General features: G+C 47.8%; 1 protein-coding gene across 4 annotated transcripts in view; it reads left to right on the top strand.

The window, feature by feature from the left end:
- Positions 1 to 27,483, top strand: part of LOC123760113 (HEAT repeat-containing protein 3) — a 237,276-nt gene that overhangs the window by 119,236 nt on the left and 90,557 nt on the right. For all 4 annotated transcript variants that reach the window (XM_069325425.1, XM_045745599.2, XM_045745596.2 and 1 more), the window contains exon 7: positions 13,039 to 13,160. In XM_069325425.1, coding sequence (XP_069181526.1) covers positions 13,039 to 13,160 — 122 coding nt within the window. The remainder of the gene's footprint in view (positions 1 to 13,038; positions 13,161 to 27,483) is intronic.

Genomic DNA, 27,483 nt, shown 5'->3' with positions numbered 1-27,483 from the left:
TACAACCTACAAGTACTAAAGCCAAGGGTGTATGTGAGTGCGTTATTTGCGTTATTTTGTAAGTACACGGAACGAAGAAACTGGAAGCGAAAACTTATATGAACTTAGTGCAACGTGAGCGAAGTCGCGCGGTGCACCATGGACTATTTCGTTGATTATTACTCACTTCCAAAAGTACTGAATGTACAATACAGTGTGTTACTGTGTAACTAGTGTGTGAAATTGTACATGTTGTAATTTTAGTGAATTTTTAACAAGTAATATTGTGACAATAAACATTTATTGTGGATACATTACTGAAACATGTATCACAGTTCCATGGAACATTATGAATGTTCTACTGTATACATATTGTAAAGGACACAGATATGCATCATATACGATAAAAAACAAATAAAACCCACATTGGAAATACATAGAACAAATAATTGAAAATATATTTGTGGCAACACCCGGTGCTTGAATGGCCCGCGCGACCGTGTCTGGGCGATTTTGGGCGACCAGGCCCTGATGGCGTCACAGCGCACCTTGTCCACGTCCTCACAGCCAAAGTAAGTGGAATTTGGTAATTATTTTTACATAGACATGTTCAGGGAAGGGAATTTATCATTTTACGAAGAAAAAAATTGGGGGGGGGGGGGGTGGCACTTCATTTCATGAGCACCGGGGGAATTTCACAATAAGTTCGGTGCAGCACGGTGGTTAAATCTATGACCTCTAGTTCTTGAAGTTCCGGGGTCTCAGGAATTCTTCCCTATCGATTTTATCGATTCCTGTTATTATTTTGTTCGTAGTGATCATATCGCCTCGTTTTCTTCTATCTTTTAGTTTTTACATATTTAGTGCCTCTAACCTCTCCTCCTAGGTCTTGTCCTTCAGTTCTGGGAGCCACTCGGTGGCATGTCGTTGTACCTTTAACAGTTTTTTTATGTGCTTCTTAACACTTTCGCGGGATCAGGACGCACCCCGGCGTCCTGTTTCGCCTACCCGCTTCCGCTAAGTGGACATAAATTTATGTCCTCTTTTAAAATATTTGTATAAAATTCAATTTTAATCCGATTTCATTGGGGTTTGTTTCAAACGACGCGCCATGAAGTTCTCTTTCTCACCACTAGGCCGCCCGGCGCGTCGGCCTACCCGGTCACGTGACGGGTCCGGTCACGTGACAGGCTGCATCAACGGGGTTGATGCAGCCTTTAGTGAACCAGGGTTACCATTTGTACATGGATAATTACTACAACTCGGTTACCCTGACAGAAACATTGAGAGAACTTGGGGTGTACACATGTGGCACAATTAGAATGCTACGTGGCGCCCCAAAGGTATTGCAAGCTCTAGCCAAGGGTAAACTTCCACTGGATACCACCGTATACCGCCGCAAAGATAACACCTTCATTCTCCTGTGGAGAGACAAGCGAGTAGTCTCAATAATTACCAACATCCACAATGCAGACACTCAGCAAGTTCAGCGAAGGAAACGAATTCGCAAACGAGACGGAACAAGTGGAATACAACAGGTAACAGTGAACAAACCGACTGCAATTTGCGAGTACAATAAGTTCATGAAAGGTGTGGACCACTTCGATCAAATGGTTAAATATTACCATTTTACCAGGAAAACTCACAAGTGGACCAAAAAGATTACCTTTTATTTCCTGCAAATGGCATTGCATAATGCCTATGTTTTGTACAAATACAACACAACTGATCGAAAAAACTAACATTGCTACAGTTCCACGAAGTGGCAATCTGGGCCCTATTGCACTGGGACACAGAGGACTGGCCTAAAACATCATCATCATCTCAACACTTGCGGCACGCTCCAGACATAAATGATGACACAGCTCCTGCCAATGCTGACGCCATGCCAACTCCCGGACCATCTGGTGTGAGGCGGCCTTTGTTCTCTACACCACCTCAAGATGAAGCAGCAACCGATTCTGAACCCGAGATGTCTGCCACACTGCCATCTGAACCCGACATGTCTGCCACACTGCCAGTTGACGAAACTGTTTTGTCAGATGAATCTGACTCTCCTGCAAATGTTTCACCTCAACCGAGAAGACCTGGCCCTATTGTTGATTCAGAAAATCGCATGAACACAAAACTGAAACATGAACTTTACAGACTGCCCAAACGTCTTAAGTGTCATGTATGCGCACGGTCCGGTAAAAGGAAGGACACGAACATAGGATGCAGGACCTGCAACGTTGCACTCTGTGTTATTCCCTGCTACACCAATTACCACCGGAAAAGGGTGTATTGGGTGGTGAAGAAGTAACCACCCGCAACAGCTTCACTCCACCTACAAACCATCTGTAGAGCAACTTCAGGAATGAAGAACCTGAAGAAGGTGGAGTGAAGAACAAATGCTCAACTTACTGTTCCACAACCAGCCTTCCCTTGGTAAGTACACCTATTTGGTCCAAGTTTGTGTAGTATAATTTAGCTCATAGAACATTCTATTGTGAACACATTGCCGCAAAAATGAATGACATACACACAATAATAATATCAGGACAGTGAAATAAGTGTAAACTTTCAAAGCAACGTTTCGCGCATGTGTCGTCCGGTCACCGTTACCGGGTAACAGTGCGCCCACTTCCCACACTCTTGCGGGTGGGCCGCGACCATTATTCTACGATTATATTCATATCACCGTGTTGGGAATTTCATTGGGAGTCCATTGATACCAAAATTAAGGCTGTAGGACAATTGTAGAGGTGATAATAATCCCAAGAGTAAAAACATTTTGTTGCTGTTGGGCGCTCACGGCGACTCATCTTCGTAGTTATTTATTTCGTGCTGGTATCTCTATAGCTTTCGTGACTTTTTTACTGATGTTCTTCTAGAGAATTTTATTGCGAACACGTTGGTACCAAAATGAAATACGTAGCATGAGAACTAAGGTCAGGAGAGTAAAAAGAGTATACACATTTTTGTTTTTACGCTTAAGCAATAAAAACGCCGCGCACACATACGCTTGTTTCCCTGACCTTCGCCGGGAGCGTGAGAGTGTTAAGATATGGGCACCATACAACCGCTGAATATTCCAGCTTTGGTCTAATAAAAGTCGTGAACAATTTCTTTAGTATTTTCCATCCATGTATTTGAAAGCAATTCTGAAGTTAGAAAGTGTAGCATAGGCTCCTTGCACAATGTTCTTAATGTGGTCCTCAGGTGACAGTTTTCTATCTAGAACCACCCCTAGATCCCTTTCTTTGTCAGAATTTTTTTAAGATTTCTCACATAATTTATAGGTTGTGTGGGGTCTATGTTCTCCAATTCCACATTCCATAACATGGCATTTATTCACATTAAATTCCATTTGCCAAGTGTTACTCCATATACTTATTTTGTCCAGGTCTTCTTGAAGGGCATGACAATCATCTAGGTTTCTTATCTTCCCTATTATCTTAGCATCATCAGCAAACATGTTCATATAATTCTGTATTCCAACTGGTAGATCATTTATGTAGACAATGAACATTACCGATGCAAGAACTGAACCCTGTGGTACTTCACTCGTGACATTTCTCCAGTCAGATACATTGCCTCTGATTATGGCCCTCATTTTTCTGTCAGGAAATTTTTCATCCATGTTAGTAGCTTACCTGTCACCCCTCCAATATGTTCCAATTTATGGAACAACCTCTTATGGAGAACTCTATCGAAAGCCTTTTCTGGGGGGAGCCCCATCGGCTCCCTGGAGCTTTACCAGGCTGATATGCTAATGTCAGACTTTGGCATCAATCATGTTTATGGAGTTCTAGGGCCTACCGGGGACCACGGCCAGAACCTGGCCCCCTCAGAGAGGCAAGGGGAGTAATGGCCTATAGAAACCCCCGTGTGGTTGGAAGCATTCTATGTCTGCCATCGACTGGGTCAAGCATCCAGAAAGGTAAGCATTCCAAAACAAACCCCTGTTCTGGTGAAAATTGCTGTCTAAAGCCGAACTAGTGGATAGAACTCCTCAACAGAAAACAAGCAAAGTAGTATGAAGTCATACGTCACCGCACTGCTGTCTGCGCAGCTCCCCCCCCCCCCTCCCCGGGAGGGGGAAGGAGGAGCCCCAGACCTCACACGCTGACTATCCACCCATCAGTTCTTCGGCTGATGCTATAGGCAATGGTTATGTGCTCCGGCTCCAGTGGTTGTTTCAGCACTGTACCTAGAGTGAGGTGTCTGTTTTCTAGGTGGTGCGTGAGCCGGGAGTGTTTCTCCAGTTCTCGGGCTGCATGCGCCTAGGGTTCCCTTCCCTAGGTGCCCTGTAAGTACTGCCCTTGAGGCTTGGGGCCACCTTCCACAAGTTCCTTGGGTCCTGCCCCTGCTTGGCCGGTTACTGCTTGGTTTTCGGCCGCTCTTAGTGTGCTCGGGTGTTCTGTCTCCCTTGTTCGCCTTAGAGTAAGGGGCAGTTTTTGCACTGGTGGGGCGTAGGGTACTGTGCAGCTTGTCTTTACCAATCATGGCGGCCCGCTCTGTTCCGCTTGGGTACGCTGTCCTCTTGCGGGGTTTTCTTTTTTCTTTTTATTTATCTACCTGGTGGGGGGGTCTGCCTTCGTTCTTGCCCCTTGTGTCCCTTGTGTTCTGAGTATTTTCTGGTGGTACCCCCTGCTAGGTCCCAGTGAGTGTCCACGTCCCGGGGGGTTCAGCTCTTAGAAAGTTGTTTGGTAGTTTTGGGTGCTGGTTAGCAGTACCCTGCCTGGGATTACCTGAGCACGAGTCCTCTTATAGTAAACGCTCGGGACACTGGGAAATCCCTGGGGGCGCGCGGGTCCGATGGATGTGACCCCAGAGTCCCCCCTCGCTTCCAGCGAGTTTGAGGGTTGCTCTCACCCTTTGTCTCTGGGTGACTCTGTTTTGCCTCCGTCTGCTGCCTGTGGGGTCGGTGACACCTTCGACCCGGAATCCTGCGAGTTTGGTTGCTCGTTGTGGCTCGGTTACCCAGTTGTGCTGACTAAGCGGGTGCGGGCAGCTGGGGCGTTGCACTTGACAAAATAAGTAGATGGAGCACCACTTGGCAAATGGAATTTAATGTTAATAAATGTCATGTTATGGAATGTGGAATAGGAGAACATAGACCCCACACAACCTATATATTATGTGAGAAATCTTTAAAGAATTCTGATAAAGAAAGAGATCTAGGGGTGGTTCTAGATAGAAAACTATCACCTGAGGACGACATAAGGAATATTGTGCAAGGAGCCTATGCTATGCTTTCTAACTTCAGAATTGCATTTAAATACATGGATGGCGATATACTAAAGAAATTGTTCATGACTTTTGTTAGGCCAAAGCTAGAATATGCAGCTGTTGTGTGGTGCCCATATCTTAACCCTTACACTGCTCAGGGGTCCTTGAGACATTTACACCTCTGTGCGCAAGAAAAAAAAAAATTCAAAATTTTTTTTTCGTCTTCTAAACATGTTAATTTGTGTCCCCTGAGCACGGAAAAAATAAAAAAAAAATCGTAGGTGACATATTTTGGGCGCAATTGACCGAGGAAGTCTGGCAAAATGTGGGCGTTGACAGAGCGGTCGTCAGACCCGGTCAGCGTCACCCGCGTTGACAGATGGGAGTTGCCACAAAGATATTATTACCTAATTGTTTCAATGTCTCCGATTGATTTTTTCTTAGTTTTTTTGCAGTAATATTATTCACTAGTGTGTATTGTAATATATTTATATAATAAAAGTGGTTAATAATCGCTATACTCAAAAGTATGATGTGCATATTAGTGATTCAATTATTATGTTTATAAAACTATAAACAAATAGTTTTGCTGCTATTACACTCTATACACAGGTTATATATAAGTATTGGCATGTTTTGGTCACCATAACGAACCACTAAGTTGGTATTGAGAGTCGAAAAGCAACGAGGAGTTACCGCCACACACCAGCCAGCCACTCGCTGCCACTCCCTCAACACACGCACTAAACTTTCTCCCCCAACAATACCAGTTGTGGTGTTATTACACTATATACAGACGTTATATATAAGTATGTGTATATTTTGTTCACCACAACTGTACAGCTAAGCTGATATAGTTAGTTCAGGCACTAAGAGTCGTCGCTATACACATATGGCGGCTGGCGGCTCCCTCACTCTTTCAAGGTCACACGCACTAAACTTTCTCCCCCAACAATACCTTTTGCAGTGTTATTACCCTATATACACATATTATATATAAATATCTACATGTTTTATGCACCGTAACTGTACACCTAAGCTTGTAGTGCGCCCAAAGAGCATAGTGGCCACCCTCTAAACAGCTAGACAAATCGTGCAGACGACGTCACCTCCGTCACCCATATGGCTCCTCCCAGCATAATCCTTTTGCTGTTATTACACTAATACACACATTATATATAAGTATCTACATTTGTGTTCACCATAGAGAACCACTGACCTGGCATGGCGAATGCAAACAATAACAGGTGGCCACACAGTCAGTAAACGATGCTGTCTTCCTCCGTCTCTCAGCATCACTCCTCCCACAGCGCTAATTATTACAACAATCCTGCTATTATCACAACCCTGGTTATTTATATCACAGTCATTGGTCATCTGTAATATTGTCATCGCTAAATAATAACAATTATATATTTATTTTGACATTTTTCGGCTATGCTGTGGTCACAAGCTGAACATCAATGCTGTTCGCTCATGCTGCGTGCGCCGGCCTTGGTTGCTCCAACAGTACTGTGCCTCTCACACCTGAGAATATTGCCCACCATTTTTTTTTTTAAATTGCATCTGTTTACAAGAGCCCTGAGGAAGCTACTGTGAACCCCGTGTAGCTGCGGGCCATTTGAATCAGGCCTGGCACCCTATGGCGTATATATACGCCATGCGCACCATGGGACATGTTACTCAGGGCGTATATATACGCCATGCGCAGTTTAAGGGTTAAGAAGCACATCAACAAACTGGAAAAGGTGCAAAGACATGCTACTAAGTGGCTCCCAGAACTGAAGGGTAAAAGCTACGAGGAGAGGTTAGAAGCATTAAACATGTCAAAACTAGAAGACAGAAGAAAAAGAGGTGATATGATCACTACATACAAAATAGTAACAGGAATTGATAAAATCGACAGGGAAGATTTCCTGAGACCTGGCACTTCAAGAACAAGAGGTCATAGATTTAAACTAGCTAAACATAGATGCCGAAGAAATATAAGAAAATTCACCTTCGCAAATAGAGTGGTAGACGGTTGGAACAAGTTAAGTGAGAAGGTGGTGGAGGCCAAGACCGTCAGTAGTTTCAAAGCGTTATATGACAACGAGTGCTGGGAAGACGGGACACCACGAGCGTAGCTCTCATCCTGTAACTACACTTAGGTAATTACTTGAGCCTTGGTTGTGGCAACGTTCTCGTGGTTTACTCCCCGCGAGCCCCGGGGCTGCCCCATTTTGGTTCGTTTTGGGACTTGGGGGTGTTGGTTGCTTCGGTTCCATCTACGCCCCCTTTTCTTTTCCCTGGTTCACCCTTCCTGCCTGCATCCGGTTCCTTACCGTCTGTAGGTTCGGGGCGGGGTTTTTGATGGTGTTGAGACTCGGGCAGTCTCGGGAAATTCCCCTTCCGGGGTAGTGACGGTGGCATTTGAGCCTGTTCCTCCAGCCGTGTTGTAAGAGTCTGCCAGTGGGCTCCCTTCCTTAGTGTTTTCATGGCTGCCCCGGTTTTCTGGTACGGCTGGGGCTTTGGGGGAACGGCTCGGCCCCGGCTCCTGTCGTGTAGGTTCCCGGGGCTGGGGAGGGGCTGACTTGGGGGACCTTGGCCCCGTTGGACCCCGTGGGTTTTTTTTATCCCCCTCTAGGCGGGGCTTGTGGTTACGTGGAGTGGGGTCTTTTCCTCCCCCACTCGCCGTACGTGCTGTTGGGCATCGGCCCCTCCCCGGGCTCGGTTCCTTGGCCTTTGAATCGGTTGGTTCCGTCCTGTGGGTGGGTGTTTCCTCCCACCCTTTTTTGGGACGGTGTTTTCGTCATGTTTCCCCGTTCTTGGGGTTCTACGTGACTTCTGGTCTCGGGTGCGCCTGCGCCTTTGTGTGCCTTCGGGACTAGTGTTGACTTCTGTGTTCTCGAGGGTTCGGGAAGGTTTTTCGCTACTTCCAGCATTATTGGAACGTCTGTCGGCTCCTCGTCCTTGTCGCCGTTTTGGGCTACTTGTGGCCCGGTTGGGCTACTTGTGGCCCGGTTGGGCTACTTGTGGGCCGGTTGGGTTACTTGTGGGCCGGTTGGGCTACTTGTGGGCCGGTTGGGCTACTTGTGGGCCGGTTGGGCTACTTGTGGCCCTGTTGGGCTACTTGTGGCCCTGTTGGGCTACTTGTAGCCCTGTTGGGCTACTTGTTGCTTTGTTGGGCTACTTGTTGCTTTGTTTTGCTGCTTGTGGCCCAGTTGGGTTCCTTTTTGGGCTCTGTCTTTGCTTTGTTGGCTGGTTTTATTATTCCTGCTTCCTCTTTTGGCTACTTTTCTAGTGCAGTAGTCCTGGTTGGCGCCATCCCGCAGAGAGGGTTGTGCGGTTCGGTCAGCGTGTTATGCGCATGCGCTGTAGAGTTTGTTTTGGTCTGGGCGGTGTTTCAGTGTTGGTGCTTTGCGCCCTTTCTGGGGGGGAGCCCCTGCGGCTCCCCAGAGCTATCCATGGCTGATATGGATATCCTAACTATTTTGCATCAGTCGATGTGGGTGGAGTTCTAGGCCTACCGGGGACTACGAGCCAGAACCTGGCCCCCCTCAGAGAGGCACGGGGATCAATGGCCCATAGAATGCACATGTGATTTGGAGCATTCCATATCTGCCATCGACCGGGACAGGCACCCAGAAAGGTAAGCGCCACAAAACAAACCCCTATTCTGGTTAACAACAAAATTGACAAACGAGTGAACAGAACACCCCAAAAGAAAAACAAGCAAACCAGCATGACATCACACGAGCCGCGCCGCATGTCTGCGCAGCTCCCCCCTCTCCGGGAGGGGGAAGGGGGAGCCCCAGACCCCCGAGCCGGCGATCCACACCTCAGTTCCTCGGCTGATGGGATAGTGCATGATCGAGTGGCTCCAGCTCCAATGTTGTTTCAGTGCTGTGACTTGGTTTTCAGTGCTGCTCTTACGGTGGTCGTGTGAGCTGGGAGTAGTATTCTCAGGTACTCGGGCTGCATGTGCTTAGGGTCACCTTCCCTGAGTGCCCTGTAAGTACCACCCTTGGGGCTTGGGGTTGCCTTCCACAAGTCACCTTGGGTCTACCTCTGTTGGCTCTTCGCTGCTTGGCGTTTGGCCGCCCTGAGTGTTGGGGGTTTTCCTCCCTTGTTTACCTTCGGGTAAGTGGCAGTTATAGCACTGGTGGGGCGCAGGGTACTGCGTAGCTAGTTTTCACCTCTAACGGCGGCCGGCTCTGTTCCCTCTGGGTACGTTGACCACTTGGGCGGTTTTTCTTTTCTTTTTGTGTTTGCCTGGTGGGGGGAGGTCTGCCTTGTTTTTCCCCTTCCTTTATATTAGGGTCGTTTGTGTGGTGGCACCCCCTGCTTCGCCCTCGCAAGTGGACACGTCCAGTGGGTTCAGCTTTTAGCAGATTGCTTGGTAGTTTGGGGTGCCGGTTAGCAGTGCCCTGCCTGGGATAACCCATAGCAGACCCAGTCTAGAGGCGCTGGGAAACCCCGCGGGGGCTCTTGGGTCCGATGGAGGAGACGCTTGCGTCCCTTCTCGCTGTGTGCGAGTTTGAGGGTTGCTCTGTCCCCTTGTCTCTGGGTGACTCTCATTGTTTTTGCCTCCATCATGCTGCCTGTTGGGTCGGTGACACATTCGACCTCGAGTCCTGCGAGCTGTGTTGCTTGTTTGTGACTCAATTCACCCAGTCTGCTGATGAGTTACTTCGGGTGCAGGCAGCCCGTGCGTTGCATGGTAGGTTTAGGTTGTTGCAACGCGCACGGGTTCTTGCTTCTCCGGACGCCCCGCGGCTGCCCCGCTTTGTGTATAAGGACCCTGACTTGGGGGTGTTGGTCGCTTCGGCCTTGGTTCTGTCCGCGCCCCCTTGTTCTTCCCCTTCGGTGGTTCATTCGGTCCTCCGCCTCCTTCTGGGGGTTCGGGGCTGACAGGGCAGGCTTCCTCTCCTGCGCTCTGTCAGGTCATCTTAGAGTGGGTGCGCTTGGGTGTGGTCGAAACGACTCCGTCCCTCAGGTGGGTTTCCCGCCTGTTTCCAGTTCCAAAACGGGACTGTGCGGACCTGCGGTTCATTCTGGACTTGTCCCGTCTGAACCCTTGGGTTTCTTGCCCCTCGTTTCGGATGACCACTCTGTCCCAGGTCCGGCTTCTGTTGGAGCCGGGCGCTTGGATGGTGTCCCTGGACCTCAAGGACGCGTATTGGCACGTCCCTATTCATGTGGGGTTCCGGGACTGGCTCGGTTTTGTGGTGGGGCGTCAGTGCTACCGCTTTCGTTGTCTGCCCTTCGGGTTGAACCTGGCACCTCACATGTTCACACGCCTTACCCAGGTCGTGGTGGCCCGTCTGCGTCTGTTAGGTGTTCGGGTGTTGGCTTACCTCGACGACTGGCTGGTTTGGGCTCCCAGTCAGTCCGCGTGTCTGCTTGCCATGGATTTGGGGCTTTCCCAGCTCACCGGGTTCGGGTTCCTGGTGAACTGGCGGAAGTCCCATCTGGTGCCCTCCCAGGTTCGGTCCTGGCTGGGTCCTGTGTGGGACTCTCGGACCGCCTCCTTGTTTCTTTCTTCGATGTTGGTCTTTCCGTGTCATGATATTGGTCTACCCGCCAGGTCGGATTTGGCTTTGTCGGCTGTTCTGGTTCCTTCGGGGACGTCCCTTCCGCCTCTCTCGCGATCGCTGGGTTCGACCCCCGGGGGCTTTGTGTCAGCTGCTGTGTCGCCGGCTTCCTCTTCGGATTTTTCGGGGTTCAGTGCCTTGGCACCTGCCCAAGCCCTCGCTTGCTGTGTTCACGGATGAGTCGTCTCTAGGCTGGAGTTTTGTGACCAGTGCTCACCAGGCCGGCCAGGGGCGGTGGGGTCCGTCCTTCCTTCGGGTCCACAGCATGGTGCGGGAGTTCGCGGCTGTATGGTTTGCGCTTCGGGGTGTTCGAGTCGCCCTCGGATCGACGATCCGGCTCCATTCGGACTGCTCCCCAGTGGTTCACTGTCTGAACCTAGAGTGTTTAATGCGGTCCTTGGCTCTTCGAGGTTGGTTGCTTCGGGTGACTCGTCTGTTGAGTTCTCAGGGTTTAGCTCTCCTGGCGGTTCACGTCCGGGGGGGTGTCCAATGTCCTGGTGGACGGCCTGTTCAGGTTCGTTCCCCTGTCCATGGAATGGACGGTCGATGCTGACTTCTTCAGTTGGCTCTGCTGGACGTTCGGGTGCCCGGAGGTGGACCTCTTCGCGTCGGCGTGGTCGAGGCATCTTCCGGTTTACGTGGCGCCCTTCCCCGACTACGAGGCTGTCAAGATCGACACTTTTTGGCAGGACTGGTCGAGGTGGGGGTTCCTGTACAGTACTTCCTTTCCCCGGTTCAGCTGCTGCACCAGGTCATGGCTCGCTTGGAGACTTACCAGGGTCGAGTGGTCCTCTTGGCCCCGTGGTGGCCGACCCAGCTGTGGTTTCAGGCGCTGCTTGCCCGGTGTCTGTACCTGGAGGGTTTTCCGTGGCTCCGCCTCTTTCAGGAGATCGGGCCGGTCCGGTACGTGACTGGTTTGCTCTTCTCCGAGTTTGGTCTTTTTGACTCGTGTTTATCGCCATCTTTATGGTGAGCAGGTGGCTTCCTTGTTGGTTTCTCACCTGCGAGTTTCCTCTCGGCGGCAGTATGAAATTTCCTGGCGGTCCTCCCGGGTAAGTCCCCTTGGTTCTCTAGGTAGTCTTGTGTGAGGTAGCTCCGGGGAGCCGTAGGGGCTCCCCCCAGAAAACCAGCGTTGAATGTAATGAAACGCCATTTTCTGGGTGAGTCCCGGAGGCTCCCCGGCATCCCTCCCGCCCTCCGGTCGGTGTTTTTTTTCGCGGTTTTTGATATCCAGCCTCTGAACTTGGGCGTGGATCGCCGGCTCGGAGGTCCGGACGTCACCCTTCCCCCTCCCGGGGAGGGGGGAGCTGTGCAGACATGCGACACAGCTCGTGTGACGTCATGCTTCTTTGCTCGTTTTTCTTTTGGGGAGTTCTGTCTACTCGTTTGTCAATTTTTGTTGTTAACCAGAATAGGGGTTTGTTTTGTGGCGCTTACCTTTCTGGGTGCCTGTCCTGGTCGATGGCAGATATGGAATGCTCCAAATCACATGTGCATTCTATGGGCCATTGCTCCCCATGCCTCTGTGAGGGGGCAAGGTTCTGGCTCGTGGTCCCCGGTAGGCTAGAACTCCACCCACATCGACTGATGCAAAATAGTTAGGATATCCATATCAGCCATGGATAGCTCCGGGGAGCCTCCGGGACTCACCCAGAAAATGGCATTTCATTACATTCAACGCTGTTTTTTTGGTATAAGGAGCACACCGCAACTCATAAGCACTTCAGATTAGACATCCTCCCCTGCAAGGGAGGGGGGGGGGGTTGCACTAATGAGAAAGAATACATGAAGTGTTGCTTGTTGGGTTACTTTCATTTCTAAGGGGGGTTATTTTGATATTTTTGGATGTAGATTGCACAGGGTAATTCTGGTTATTAATCTGAATATAGTTCAGATAGCTTCAAGAAGCCTCTGGGTATCAGAAAATTTAGTTTAATTACATTCAACACTGTGTATTTTTATATTATATGTCCGAAAAATTTTGGTTTTATGAGGAATTTTGGTGGTCTGGAAACTTGTCTTCAATTTATAACATTACTCCTATGGAAAATCTCTATTCACATTCTGAACAACTTCATTACAAACAGTCTCGGAACTTAACACTCGTTCTTAAATGGGGAACTACCTTTAATGCAATTGAAGAATTATTTGGGGACTACTAAGAGATGACATTCCCTTTTAAATCTGCTATATCTGGTTATATTCATACACTGTATATGTTTTTTTTTATATAGTACAGTATTTCATTAACTTAAATTTTTCATTTCAGGTCCTTGAAGGCATCACCCACTTCAAATTGTTTGAAAAAACTCTGAATAAGATCAATTATCCCAATGATGATGATGTCCAGCATCTTCAGTCCATGAAATATGGGCCGTCATTGCTGAACAAGTGAGTTTTTATTGGCAAATATTTCTTCATTATAAAAGGAGATCCATTGTTTCTGTAATTGCTCTTGTCTCATTATTTTTCTGTTATTCCTTTGTTCCTTGTCAACACCTTTGTTTCAATTTTCTTTCCTATTTTTTGTGCTGCATTTACTTACTGTTTCTCTTGTGAAACAGCCAAGTAATTGCTGTGTGTGGTCTTCTTCAGCAGTTATGTTTATATTGCTCATTTGAGTTGAAACTTTGAAAGACATTTCAAATGCCTGGATGACCTGGATGATTTTATGCAAAGGTACTCCCTTTCCTCCCTGTTAAGGAAGAGGAGTTCACAGAGCAAGATAGTACTCCCAGTCCTTCTCTGTCGGTAGAGGTGTTCTGAGGAAAATGTATGTTAGTGGAGATGAACAGATAACCAGAAATGTATATTATTGAACTATAATATTATAAACACTGCAAATGAGGATATCCTGGAGGGCTATTTTTGGGCCACCCACAATCATGTTTCAAATTATGTCTACAGGCACAGAATGAGGAAATCTGTAGCTTTGTATCATACCATTAATTTGCAGTGGTAGATAAGTTAGTGAAGAAAGGGAAGAAGGAATGTGGAGACAAGGAGTAGGAAGAGGAGGAGTAGGAGGAGGAGGTAGTAGGAGGAGGAGGAGTAGGAGGAGGAGGAGTAGGAAGAGGAGGAGTAGGAGGAGGAGGAGGTGTAGGAGGAGGAGGTGTAGGAGGAGGAGGTGTAGGAAGAGGAGGGAAGAGGAGTAGGAGGAGGAGGTGTAGGAGGAGGAGGTGTAGGAGGAGGAGGTGTAGGAAGAGGAGGGAAGAGGAGGAGTAGGAGGAGGAGGTGTAGGAGGAGGAGGTGTAGGAGGAGGAGGAGTAGGAAGAGGAGGGAAGAGGAGGAGTAGGAGGAGGAGGTGTAGGAGGAGGAGGAGGAGGTGTAGGAGGAGGAGGAGGAGTAGGAGTAGGAGTAGTAGGAGGAGGAGGAGTAGGAAGAGGAGGAGTAGGAGGAGGAGGTGTAGGAGGAGGAGGAGTAGTAGAAGGAGGAGGAGGAGTAGAAGGAGGAGGAGGAGGAGACAGGAGGAGGAGGAGGAGACAGGAGGAGGAGGCGTAGGAGTAGTAGAAGGAGGAGGAGTAGAAGAAGGAGGAAGAGGAGTAGGAGGAGGAGGAGGAGGAGGAGGAGGAGGAGGAGTAGGAGGAGGAGGAGGAGGAGGAGGAGTAGAAGAAGGAGGAAGAGGAGTAGGAGGAGGAGGAGGAGGAGGAGGAGGAGGAGGAGGAGGAGGAGTAGGAGGAGTAGGAGGAGTAGGAGGAGTAGGAGGAGGAGGAGGAGGAGGAGGAGGAGGAGGAGTAGAAGGAGGAGGAGGAGTAGAAGAAGGAGGAAGAGGAGTAGGAGGAGGAGGAGGAGGAGGAGGAGGAGGAGGAGGAGTAGAAGAAGGAGGAAGAGGAGGAGGAGGAGGAGGAGGAGGAGGAGTAGGAGGAGTAGGAGGAGGAGGAGGAGAGGAGGAGGAGGAGGAGGGAGGAAGAGGAGTAGGAGGAGGAGGAGGAGGAGGAGGAGGAGGAGTAGAAGAAGGAGAAGGGAGGAGGAGGAGGAGTAGGAGGAGTAGGAGGAGTAGGAGGAGGAGGGAGGAGGAGGAGGAGTAGAGGAGTAGGAGGAGGAGGAGGAGGAGGAGGAGGAAGAGGAATAGGAGGAAGAGGAGGAAGAGGAGTAGGAGGAAGAGGAGGAGTAGTAGTAGGAGGAAGAGGAGGAGGAGGAGGAAGAGGAGAGGAGGAGGAGGAGGAGTAGGAGTAGGAGGAGTAGGAGTAGGAGGAGTAGGAGTAGGAGTAAGAGGAGTAGGAGTAAGAGGAGTAGGAGTAAGAGGAGTAGGAGTAAGAGGAGTAGGAGGAGGAGTAGGAGGAGGAGGTGGAGGAGGAGGAGTAGGAGGAAGAGGAGTAGGAGTAGGAGGAAGAGGAGTAGGAGTAGGAGGAAGAGGAGGAGGAGGAGGAGGAGGAGGAGGAGGAGGAGTAGGAGGCTAAGGAGGAGGAGGAGGAGGAGAAGGAGTAGTAGTAAGAAAAATAATAACAAGAACAGGAAAGACAAATAAGGTAGGACATAAAAGATTAAAAGGATGTGGAAACAGAAAATATTGGGGCATTTTGTGAGTTCATTTTGTGCCCCTGTAACTTTTCCCACTACCAAATGTGATGGGTATAGGGGGGGGGGGGCATGACGTGTTACAGTACTGCGGCTGTACCGCACACATGGAATGTGGCACTCGTGTAACACTAAAAATAAAAATGCAGCGTGAAATCTGTGCAGGAGTAAGTAAAGAAATTCTTGGTCCAAAAATGATAACAATTTACTTTATGATCAAAATAAATAAATAATATCTGAAATACACATAAACCCTTTACTTGGCACACAGGGTGGGTGTGGAGCAAGGCTGGTAATTGCATGACTCACCATAGAAGTAAAGTGCCTTGTAGAGTGACTGTTTTGAGCCTCTTGTTGAATCACTTGTGATATAAAGAGAGTATTGATATGTACTGTATATGTATTTATGTAAATGATTGTATATATGTACATGTAAATGTAACACATGTACATATATAACACATGTACATATACCCACATGTGAAAACCCAATACATTTGCACCCAATACCCACAGGATGGGTATTGTGACAAAATAAATAAAGAAATTGAACTGACACACAGCTAACACTCAAAATCAAGAATAATATACAATATATAAAAATGTACGTTAACACAAAAGATGGGTGACAGAGAATACTATACACAGTACACATACACTACAACCAGTACAAAAAGCATCCTTGAGACAATCGTAGCGACAAGACCATAATGTTAATCCCTGAGCTCCAGAAGAGAGATTGATGAGATGGCGGGAGTCAGGGATACCTATAGCCTTAACGTCACATCCTTTGTCACGGTTGACGACAACGAGTCGCCGGAAGTGTAACGGGCAATTCTCGGGCGTGGTGGTGGGTATTCTGGTAGGGTTGTCTAGATATTTGTCTGGAGCTTAGTGGAACTTCATACTGGACGTTTTATGGAGTATCTTGGTCCGGAGGAAGTGTCGTGAGTAATCTTCCAGTGACAGGTAAGAGTGAAGAGGCAGTTTTTCCAGCTATGCTAAGGAATTATGTGACAGCTCTTTCCTGTTGCCTCTTCCTATTGCCTGAAATGTTGATACGGGAGGAGCAGTGGAAGTGGGAGGTTCCGCTTCATGAACATGAGATAAGGCATCTGCCACACCACAATGTTGTCGGATCCCTTGATGTAGTATATCATCAGTTGTAATTTTGTAGGTACAGTAGATACAGTAGTAGATACAGCCCAATGTAGTAAACGTTGATTGGAGAATTGCGCTTGTTGTAGAAATCATAGAGGGTTGTGGTGTGAATAAATAGTGACTGGTGTCCCTGCAGACATCCTTGTAGATGTAGGCATAGAACGATGGCTAGTAACTCCTTTTCAATGGTGCTGTAGTTTTGCTGACGGGGCTTCAGCTTGTAGCTGTATTAGCTGACAGGTAGATCATCATCTACCATCCTTCATCTCGCTGCTGCATCAGAGCTCTACCAATTACGGTTCTGCTGGCATTAACATTAAGGATGAAGGGGTCGCTTCACATCTGGCGAGGCGAGAATGTAATTAGTTCACACCAAGGTTTTGAATTAAACGAACAAATCCACAAGGGCCATGACGAGGATTCGAAACCTACGTCCGAGAGCATCCCAGACGCTGCCTTAACCGACTGAGCTACAACATGGTAAAAGAGTTGAAACCAGAAGTTCTACTGAACTTACTTGGATCCTGCAGTCTCTCCGAGACACAAACCAGGGTTTTACACAACTCCCCCATGCACTCGAGCTATGTCAATAGGCCGTTCTATCTCTATGCCCTTACTTCATTACACACAGAAATCACAATAGACCCTGTAAAACCCTGGTTTGTGTCTCGGAGAGGTTGCAGGATTCAAGTAAGTTCAGTAGAACTTCTGGTTTCAACTCTTTTTACCATGTCGTAGCTCAGTCGATTAAGGCAGCATCTGGGATGCTCTCGGACGTAGGTTTGAATCCTCGTCACCGCCCTTGTGGATTTGTTCATTTGATGCATCACGCTATTGTCATTTCTGTGTGTAAAATTTTGAATTGATCAAAGGCAATGGATTGGGGGGGGAGTCCAAATGAATTTCCTTTTAGTGTTGGTGAGGTTGATTAAAGGGGTAGCAACAGTGCTAAACATTTTTCTATAGTGGGATGCTCATTCTAAAAATCTCATCAGTTGTTTACAAGATGCTGGCTGTGGATACTGCTGGATAGCTTTAAGGTGTACATTTAAAGTTTCTATACTTCCACTGCCTATGACATGACCAAGTTAGCATACTTTACCTTTAGCAAACGTGGACTTAACAAAATTAATGGTGAGACCAGCCAAGTGCAGTTTGCAGAATAGTTGTTGCGACTGGAGTAGGTGTTCTTCCCAGGTGTTCGTAGCAACAACTATTGTCATCCAAGTAATCACTTGTCTAGGGTTTTGCCTCTGTGCAGTAGCAGTAGGTGTCATCAAGATCTTGGATGACTATGTTGACAGCTCGCTGGAAGGTAGCTGGGGCATTGCAAAGTCCAAAAGGTAAGCGTTCGTACCTAAAGAGGCCGAAAGGAGTGGTGAAAGCAGAGATGTCCTTAGCACACTCAGTAAGTCCTATTTGATAATAGCTTTTTAAGAGGTCGTAATAAACATCTCTTTAAGAGATGTATATTTGAGACAAGAACTTAGCATTCCCGTTTGCATCTAGGATATCATCGATGCATGGCAAGAGGTAAGAGCCTTTAACTGTGACAGAGTTCACTTTTCTATAGTCAGTACACAGTCTTGCCTAGCTATGAAGTTTGGTTACCAGGATACAGGATGAGGCCCAAGGGGACTTATAGGGTGTCGCTAGTACATTACTGTCGAGGTATTGTACTTCTTATAGCGTTACTTCTTCTGGGGACTGATGCAGTAGTAAGGCTGTTTGAGCAACCTGTCCTCTTAAAAAGAATGTCGCTTTTGGCCGTTTGCCCGTATGGCCGAATATGGACGTACAGGCATACCTCAGTTTAAGAGTTTAATTGGTTCCTGGAGACGCCTCGTATTCCGAAAACTCGCATTCCGAAGCTAATTTCCCCATAAGAAATAAAGGGAAATGAATTAATCCGTTCCTGACTACCCCAAAAAACCAACATCAAACAAAATTTTTATACCTAATTCATCTTAATAAACCTACAAAACTATGTTCAAGTTATTACTTACCTTGCTGTTGAATGCTGTAGGCGTATGGAAGATGGTGAGGAGGTGGGAGGAAGAGAGGAGTTACTGTTTGGAAGGGGAGTCCCCTTCCATTATCACATCAGTCAGTGAGGACTTCACTGGTATGCACACACTGGCACATTTTGCCTGCATACCACTAGGACTTGATTGTTTTACTAAAAATTTATCTAATGACACTTGTTTTTCCCTACATTTTAACACTTGTCTGTAGTAAGACATCACATTGTTATTTAAAAGGTCAATGCAACGGCCTGCTACAGCTTTATCTGGGTGAGTTTTTTCAACAAAACTTTGCAGTTCTTCCCATACTTCACACATTTTCTTAATCAAGAAGGGACATCCTCTACTGCCTCTACTCACAGCTATTTTCTTATGTTGAACCTTACCAATGGCTTTCTTGAGACCCATGGCAAGATATATAATGACAACTTTTATGCTCAAATGGCCAAAAAAACGATAAAAAACTGTAAATCCTTGTGAAGAATTCAGGTGGGATAGTCACTGGACACGAGACACTGGTAAACTGAGGCGCGATCGCCATGCCACCACGCGCCAGTTGGCCTGTACACGTATCAACAAACTCGCGTCCTGAGGTAACCCTCGCCTTCCGAGACATATTTTTGGAGTAAATCCTGCTCGTCTTCCGAAAAACTCGCATACAGGGACACTCGCATTCCGAGGTACCACTGTAATTTGAAAATGAAAAAAAAATGAAAATAAATTTTGGATTTTTTTTTCAACAACAGTAAGTTAAGGGTCCTCTGATAGGTTAGGTGGGCAGGAAATTCTCATAAAGTTTCAAAACGGTATGAAAAACGTTAATGGAAAATTGCCTCTTCTAAGCTTGCCGAGTAAGCCGGACGACTCAAACAGAAAACGGAACAGTACGTCACTTTTGTGAGTCGATTTCATTTCAAATTACGTCCAAATTTGGCCATAGTGCGCATACGAGCCAAAAGTGACGTTATTTTTAAGAGGACGGGTTGGTTTGAGAGGCATTGTGTCAGGAAGCAGGTGAATATCATGTTGCACAAGAGTACACTCCTGAGAAGTGTCTTGGAACAGTTTGTTATGGGTGGTGATGAATTTTACCATAGGAACACTAGCATTTGTATCAGAATTTTTCAAATATGAAGGAAGATCTTTCAAAATTTCTAGATCAAATAACACTGGATCACTAGTATCACACTTGATAGGAGATTTGGCACAGTATTTATCACTCTTAGAATATTTATCATTGAATGATGATATCGAGACCAACACTGGTTGTGGATTACCTTTATACTGCTTGAGTAAATTGATGAAAAAGTTGGGTCTTGTGACACCGATCAGGAGTCTCTAGAATGTAGTTGTTGTTCTTGCATTGCTAGATGCGATAGGGTCCTGAATACAGTGGAGTCTTGGTTTTCGAATGCCCATTTTCAAATGTTTCGGTTCTCGAGCTTAATTTGTGTGAAAAATTTGACTTGGTACTTGAAGTTTGTCTCGGTGCTCGAGTTTGTTGATATACGTATGTGCTGACCAAGCACATGGCGCACTTCAGTTTACCAGTGTCTCCCGCCTAGTGACGACTACGCTTGAATTCTTTGTGAAGAATTTAATTGTTTTTGTGCTTTTCTGTGGAGAGCCCCTTCAGCTCCCTGGAGCTATACCAGGCTGATGTGTATATATTAGACCGTGGCAACAGTCAATCAAAGGAGTTCTAGGCCTACCAGGGACCAGAGCCAGAACCTGGCCTCCCGTCAAAAGAGGCACGAGGAGCAATGGCCTAAAGACACCCCCTTGTAATTGGAAGCAGTCTTTGTCTGCCATCTACCAGGTCAGGCACCAAGAGAGGTAGGAATTCCAAAACAAACTACTGTACTGCTGATCAAATAATTGCAAACTGAAAGCCGAACTAGCAACAGAACTCCCCAATCAAAACCAAAGAAACAAAGTATGACGTCACCACAAACGCCTGCACATCCATCTGGGCAACCCCCTCCTCCCCGGGAGGGGGATGGGGGGTCTCAGACCTCCACGCCGGCAACTCTCCTCAGTTCAAGAGGCTGTTGTGTTGGTGACGGTTGATCGCTCTGGCTCCACTCTTTAGCGCAGTGCAGTGTTGTTGCTCTTGTTTTGGTGGTGTGTGAGCCAGATGTAACACAAGAGTACTGGGGCTGCATTGCACCTAGGGCCACATTCCCTAGGTGCCCTGTAAGTACTGCCTTTGCAGGCATCAGGGTTATCTTCCATGAGCCGTTCAGGAGCAGCTACCTCCGTGTGGTTCTGTCGCTGCTCGATGATTGCCCGCCCTTGGGGTTCAGCTGGGGTGGTTCTTACTCCTGTTTTCCCTTGGGTTAGGAGGTAGTTTCGTCGCTGGCTGGGGCACGAGGTACTGTGCAGCTGTCTGTTATACGCATAGCGACCGGTTCTGTTCTCCTGGAGACGTTGTGCTTTTGCGGGGTTTTTCTTTTGTTTTTGTTTTGTTTTGCCTGGCGGGGGTCTGCCAGGTGTGGCGGTAGGACCACTGGAAGGTTTTTGGTGGCCCTCCAGCTAGGTCCCCGTGCTTGCACATGTCGCAGGGGTTCAGCTTTTAGATTGTATGCTTGGTAGCTCTGGGATAACCGGTTAGCAGTACCTCGCCTGGGCTTTCCTTAGCAGTCAGCCTAAGGGCCCTGGAAACCCCCATTGGGGCTCAGTGGTACCAATGTAGGAGACCTCTGAGTCCCGCCTCGTCTTGTACAAGTTTGAAGGTTGCTCTGTCCCCCCGTTTTGGGGTGACACTCACCGTCTGCCTCCGCCTTGCTGCTTGTTGGGGTCAGTGACCTATGACCTGGAGTCCTGCGAGTGGTGTTCTATGCTTATACTCCATTCATCCCAGTCCACTGAGACTGATATTTGGGTGCAGGCAGCTTCAGCGTTACATGTGCGGTTTAGGTTGCTGCAATGCGCTAGGTTAATTGCCTTTTCAGATGCCCCACGGCCGCCCCACTTTGGTTATAGGGACCCGGACTTGGGGGTGTTAGTCGCCTTGACTTTGGTTTTGTGCGCGCTCCCTTATCCTTTTCCTGCTGTGGTTCATCCTGTTCCCCCCCTCCCCCCCTTCCCCAGCTCCTGAATGTCTGAGGGTTTCCGAGTCAGGGCAGGGTTTTCTTGGTGGTGAGACTGGGGCGGCTTCGGGGATTGCCCCTTCTGGATCGGTGGCAGAAGCATTTGAGCCTGTTCCTCCTGTCAGGGCTAAGCCAAAAGCGACTCAGGACTCTTCATCCCTGCTTTTTCAGTGGACTCTGCCTTTTCTCCAGAGGTTTGTAGGACTGCTTCGGCCCCGGGGCTGGGGAGGAGTTGACTTGTGGGGTGGGGGGGCCTTGGGCCCCATTTGACCCTGCTTTGGTGTTGTACCCTCGGCATAGGGGCTTGTTGTTACAGGGAAAGGGGTTTTCCTATCCCCCTCCCTGTAAAAGTATGATATGAATTCGACTCCTCTCTGGATTCGGTTCCGTGTTCCCTTGGGTTCCTTGGTTCCTTCCTTCTGGAGGTTTTCGGCTTCCCACATCCTGCTGAGGAAGGTGCAGGAAACCCTTGTGACTTGCCTCCTATGAGACCCGGATTACGCCTCGATAATGGATCCTTCTTTTTTTGAGTTTGGCTCCTCTTTTTCTGTACTGGGTGCATTACAAGGTGCCAGAGTCTTCCTGGCTGACAGACTGCCCTTCCTTTTTGTTGGGGGCATGGCATGCATTCTGTTGGACCCGCACACTGGAGTGGCGAGAGTTAACTACGGTCGTTCAGGTTTATCTGGGGGACGAGTTTGAGCACCTCAGTGCATGTTTGTTCACCCCCATGCTTCCTCGTGATATCGGTCAGGTGCAGCTTCACGTGCAGGTTCCCTACCATTTGGCATCCCTGGTGGCCAAAGATTTTCGCGCCCATGGGCATTTGGCTTCGGTCTTGCTCTTCTTTTCCCTCCTGGAGCTGTCTTCGTACTGGCTCGAGAAGGATGTGGAGGAGCTCGCACGGGACGGTCTTTGTCCCGTGCACTTGTCTTGGCGGCTCGGGCGTCGGCTGCCTTGTTAAAGTTGTTTGCGCTGATTCTGAAGGAAGCGGTGTCTCTGTTCTTTGCTTCGTGCCTTGCATGCTTTCAAACGGTGCTCGTCCACACTTTGGAATCCGCTTGAGCCCTGGCTCTTAGATTTTTGTTCCCTTTTTGTCCATAGCTGTTTGCAGATTCTGTTGTGGTGCATTTTCTGCAGGCGGCTTCATCTAGTTGCTGCCCTATGTCGGACTTGTTGGTTCTCTGGGGGACCATGGTGGTCCTGCCCGGAAGGGTTGGGCCAAGGCTCGGGGTTCCTTTCAGTCGTCATAAGCCAGCTGTGCCAGTTTCGGGTCAAGTTAACCTGATGACCACTTAAATTTAACGGCCTTCCGCAACAAGTCTGTGAGAGGAGTGGCAACACTGGAAAAGTTCTGACAAAAGCGTCGATAGTACGCACACATACCGGTAAACCTTTGAATGTCCTTTTTAGACCGGAGCACTGGATACTCCAGAATGGCACCGATTTTATCTTGCCGAGGTAACACTTTTCCTTGGCCTACTTCATAACCGAGGTACGTCCCTGTGCCTTGGCCAAAATGACACTTTTTTGCATTTAGAGTTAAATTTGCACTTTTCAGAACTGTGAACAACTGGTGTAACCTAGCTATGTGGTCAGTCCAATTATTATCAAAAAGCACAATGTCATCTAGATACGCCTGACAATTTGGCACATTAGCGAGCAGAGAGTTCATTAGCCTCTGGAACGTGGCAGGGGCATTACGCAAGCCGAACGGTAACACTTGATACTCAAAGACATCATCAGGTGTTACGAACGCAGTTAGTTGCTTAGCACGTTCAGTGAGCGGGATCTGATAATAACCCCTTGAGAGGTCGAATTTCGAAGATGTACGTGGCGTTTCCGATCTCGTCGATGCAGTCTTCGAGAAGGGGTAGGGATAGGCATCCATAATGGTCACCTTGTTGAGCTGCCGATAGTCGGTGCATAATCGCCAGGAGCCGTCTAGTTTGGGGAACAAAAGGCAGGGCGAGCACCAAGAGCCCTGGCTCAGCCGGATGAGGCCGTGCTGGAGCAAGAAGTCAACCTCTTTCCATACGATGGCCTTCTTTTCCGGACTCATCCAATAGGGATGAAGGCGAATGGGGGTGTAGTTCGTCAACTTGACATCATGGTAAATGGCATCAGTCTGGGTTGGGACCTCCCCGAACAGACTGGAGAATTCGTCAAGCAACGACTGCACCTCTTCACGTTGGGCCATCTGCAAATGGGACAGTCCCTCCTCCACAGCATTTGCAGAACTAGAATTATTGAAAATGAGATTAGTTGGGTCCCCAGAACAATCATCCCCTCCCTCACTGGAAATGGAAACATTGTTGTGCAATGAGCCTGGATGGCCTTCTTTTCCGGACTCATCCGATAGGGATGAAGGCGAATGGGGGTGTAGTCCGTCAACTTGACATCATGGTAAATGGCATCAGTCCGGGTTGGGACCTCCCCGAACAGACTGGAGAATTCGTCAAGCAACGACTGCACCTCTTCACGTTGGGCCATCTGCAAATGGGACAGTCCCTCCTCCACAGCATTTGCAGAACTAGAATTATTGAGAATGAGATTAGTTGGGTCCCCAGAACAATCATCCCCTCCCTCACTGGAAATGGAAACATTGGTTAGTGCAATGAGCCTGGGGCCCCTGGAACTTCTTCAGTCGGTTCAAGTGTACGAGCATCACCTGGTTACGCTTGTCAGAGTGCTTCACTTTGTACGTGAGGTCCCCAGTCTTTTCTGTCACAATGAAGGGGCTTTCGTACTTATGGGACATAGTGTTCCCTAGTCGAGGCTTTAATACCAGGACAGGGTCACCAGGCTGAAATACCCGCAACTTAGCCTTAGCATCGTTTCGCTCTTTCATATTTTCTTGAATTCTCCACTAAGTTCCTCCAAGTTCTCCACTAAAACTAAATTCTTGAGTGCCTCGTATGTTTCGGCTTTAGCAGAGCAAATCCATTTTTCAAACAATCTAATTTGGTCATTAGCAAATTCAGTGAAAGGTTGGTTGTGAGTAGGCCTAAGGTTGCGATAAGCTTGGCGGTGAGCTTCAGGCGTAATTTCATATGCCCTCAAAATTCGTTCCCTGACTTTACTATATTCAAAACACTCGTCGTCATGGCATGTTTATAAAAATATCTTGTGCTTTACCCCTAAGCCACCCCTGTAAGATTTTCACCCACTCTTCCCTTGGCCAGTCTCTGAAAATGGTTAAAAAATCTTTCAGGGTCTGACTCTGAAAATTCAGGCAAGTTATGCTTTTTATCATAATGCCTGGGGTTTGAATCCCCGGCAGGTGGTGGTACAGCGGCATCTGCTCTAATTCTTGCCGCCTCATTTTTGAGCCTTTGCTCTTCTACCTTAGTATTTTGTTCTAATAATTTAGTCTCTTGCTCGGCTACTCTAGCCTTTTGCTCTGCCAGCCTTAACTGGGCTAGTTTTAAGTCTAACTCCATATTTCTACTAGCTACACTTTCAGCTTTACTGGGCTGGCATAAAATTGTATCACTTGGCAATAGTTCTTGGTCTATACAATGCTGTAAAATTTCATTCACCAAGGTCCACTTTTTACCAGTGTCGTTTAACTCTAGGCCAAATTCCTTGCCTAACAATACTACATTAGATTTGGTGAGCTTCTTAATCTCTACCACTGAAGGATCATTTGCCAGTTCCTGCATTTTAGCCTCCATCACTAATTAATATAGCTCCAGGCCAAATAAAAATTAAAAAAAAAAATAAAAATTGGAAAAAACAAAAATTTGCATGGCCCCTAACACAAGGCCACACTAATCTCAATCGTGAAGGGATCCAGCTGGGTGTCCAGTCAGTGCAAGATGTATCCTTTGCTAGATGAGCTGGGCCCTAGGCTAACACACAACCGTTCTGCGGAAAACAAGAATTTTTAGTTTTGGCACTCAAAAATCTAATTTTCTGGGGGAGACCCGTCGGCTCCCCGGAGCTATCCAGGCTGAATGGATATGTATAACTTTCTGGCATCAGTCAAAGTGCTAGGAGTTCTTGCCTACCAGGGACCACGAGCCAGAACCTGGCCCCCTCAGAGAGGCACGAGAAGCAATGGCCTATAGAAACCCCCTTGTGATTGGGAGCATTCTATGGCTGCCATCGACCGGGGCAGGCACCCAGAAAGGTAGGCGCCCCAAAACAAACCCCTATTCTGGTGAAATTATTGCTACCGAAAGCTGAACGAGTGGACAGAACTCCCCAAACAAAATTATCAAACTAGCATGACGTCATCACGTCGCCGCGCCACCGTCTGCACAACCCCCCCCCCCCACTCCCCGAGAGGGGCAAGGGGGAGCCCCAGACCCTCCACGCCGGCGATCCAACTGGCAGTTCTTGGCCGATGGTATTCCTGGCTGGTCGAGTGCCTCTGGCTCCGGTTTTTGTTTCAGTTCTGTGCCTTGTGGTGTGGACTGTCTCTACCGGTGGGGTGTGAGCCAGGAGTAAGATTCCATGGTACTCGGGCTGCATGTGCCTAGGGCTATCTTCCCTAGGTGCCCTGTAAGTACTGCCCTTGGGGCTTGGGGCCACCTTCCCACGTCACCTTGGGTTCTACCTCTGCTGTGTCCTTTACTGCTCGGTACTGGGCCGCCCTTTGAGTCGGCTGGGGTTTTGTTGCCCTGGTTTGTCTCTGGGTAGGTGGTAGTTTTCGTCACTGGTAGGGGCGCGGGGTACTGCACAGCTAGTTTTCACCATTAACAGCGGCCGGCTGCGTTCTGCCTGGGTACGTTGTCCTCTTGCAGGGTTTTTCTTTTGTTTTTTTTGCCTGGTGGGGCTTTTACTATGCTTTTTACTATGGCTTTTTTACTAGGCTTTTACTATGGTCCCCCTTTCCTGTTCTAGGTGACTTTCTTTCGAATTCTTCTGTTGGCGGTACTCCCTGCTTGGCCCCCGTGAGTGGACACGTCCCGGGGGTTCAGCTTTAGCAGTTTGTTGGTAGATGTGGGCGCCGGTTCGCGGTACCCTGCCTGGGCTTCCCTTAGCGTGTACCAAAGGCTAAGGGCCCTGGGAAACCCCACGGGGGCTCCGTGGTCCTCTAGGTGTGTCCCCGGAGTCCCCCTCGCGTCCTGCGAGTTTGACGGTTGATCTGTCCCCTTGTCTCAGGGTGACACTCACCGGTTGTGCCTCCGCCATGCGGCCTGTTGGGTCCTTTTTTTGTGACCTGGAGTCGTCCGATGATTGTTGTCGGTACGCGCTCTCCTTCACCCAGGCCACTGGTCTTGATAATCGGGTGCAGGCGGCTGCGGCGTTGCTTGCTGGGTGTGTGTTGCTGCAACGCTCTTAGTTTGCGGCCCCGGATGCCCCGAGGCTGCCCCGTTTTGGTGGATGGGGTCTGGACTTGGGGGTGGGGGTCGCTTTGGCTCTGGCTCCTTCCACTTCTTGTTCCTCCCCTTCTGTTCCTCAGAAGTTCCTCAGAGTGGGGTTGTTCCTTCCCTCTGTGTTCCTGTTGTTTTCGGGTATACCCCTCCCTGGGTTTGGTTCCGTGTTCCTTCGGGTTCGTCGGTCCCGTCGTTCCTGGGGGTGTGTTTCACCCCTTTTTCCTTACCCTTTTCGCTCCTATGTCGCGATGCTGTTCACAAAAAAAAAAAAAAAAATATATATATATATATATATATATATATATATATATATATATATATATATATATATATATATATATATATATATATATATATATATATATATATATATATATATATATATATATATATATATATATATATATATATATATATATATATATATATATATATATATATATATATATATATATATATATATATATATATATATATATATATATATATATATATATATATATATATATATATATATATATATATATATATATATATATATATATATATATATATATATATATATATATATATATATATATATATATATATA

Source organism: Procambarus clarkii, chromosome 16 (genome assembly GCF_040958095.1).
Source record: "Procambarus clarkii isolate CNS0578487 chromosome 16, FALCON_Pclarkii_2.0, whole genome shotgun sequence".
Classification (NCBI taxonomy): Eukaryota; Metazoa; Arthropoda; class Malacostraca; order Decapoda; family Cambaridae; genus Procambarus; species Procambarus clarkii.
Note: the sequence above shows the minus strand (reverse complement) of the source record. Positions and strands in the feature narration are given on the sequence as shown.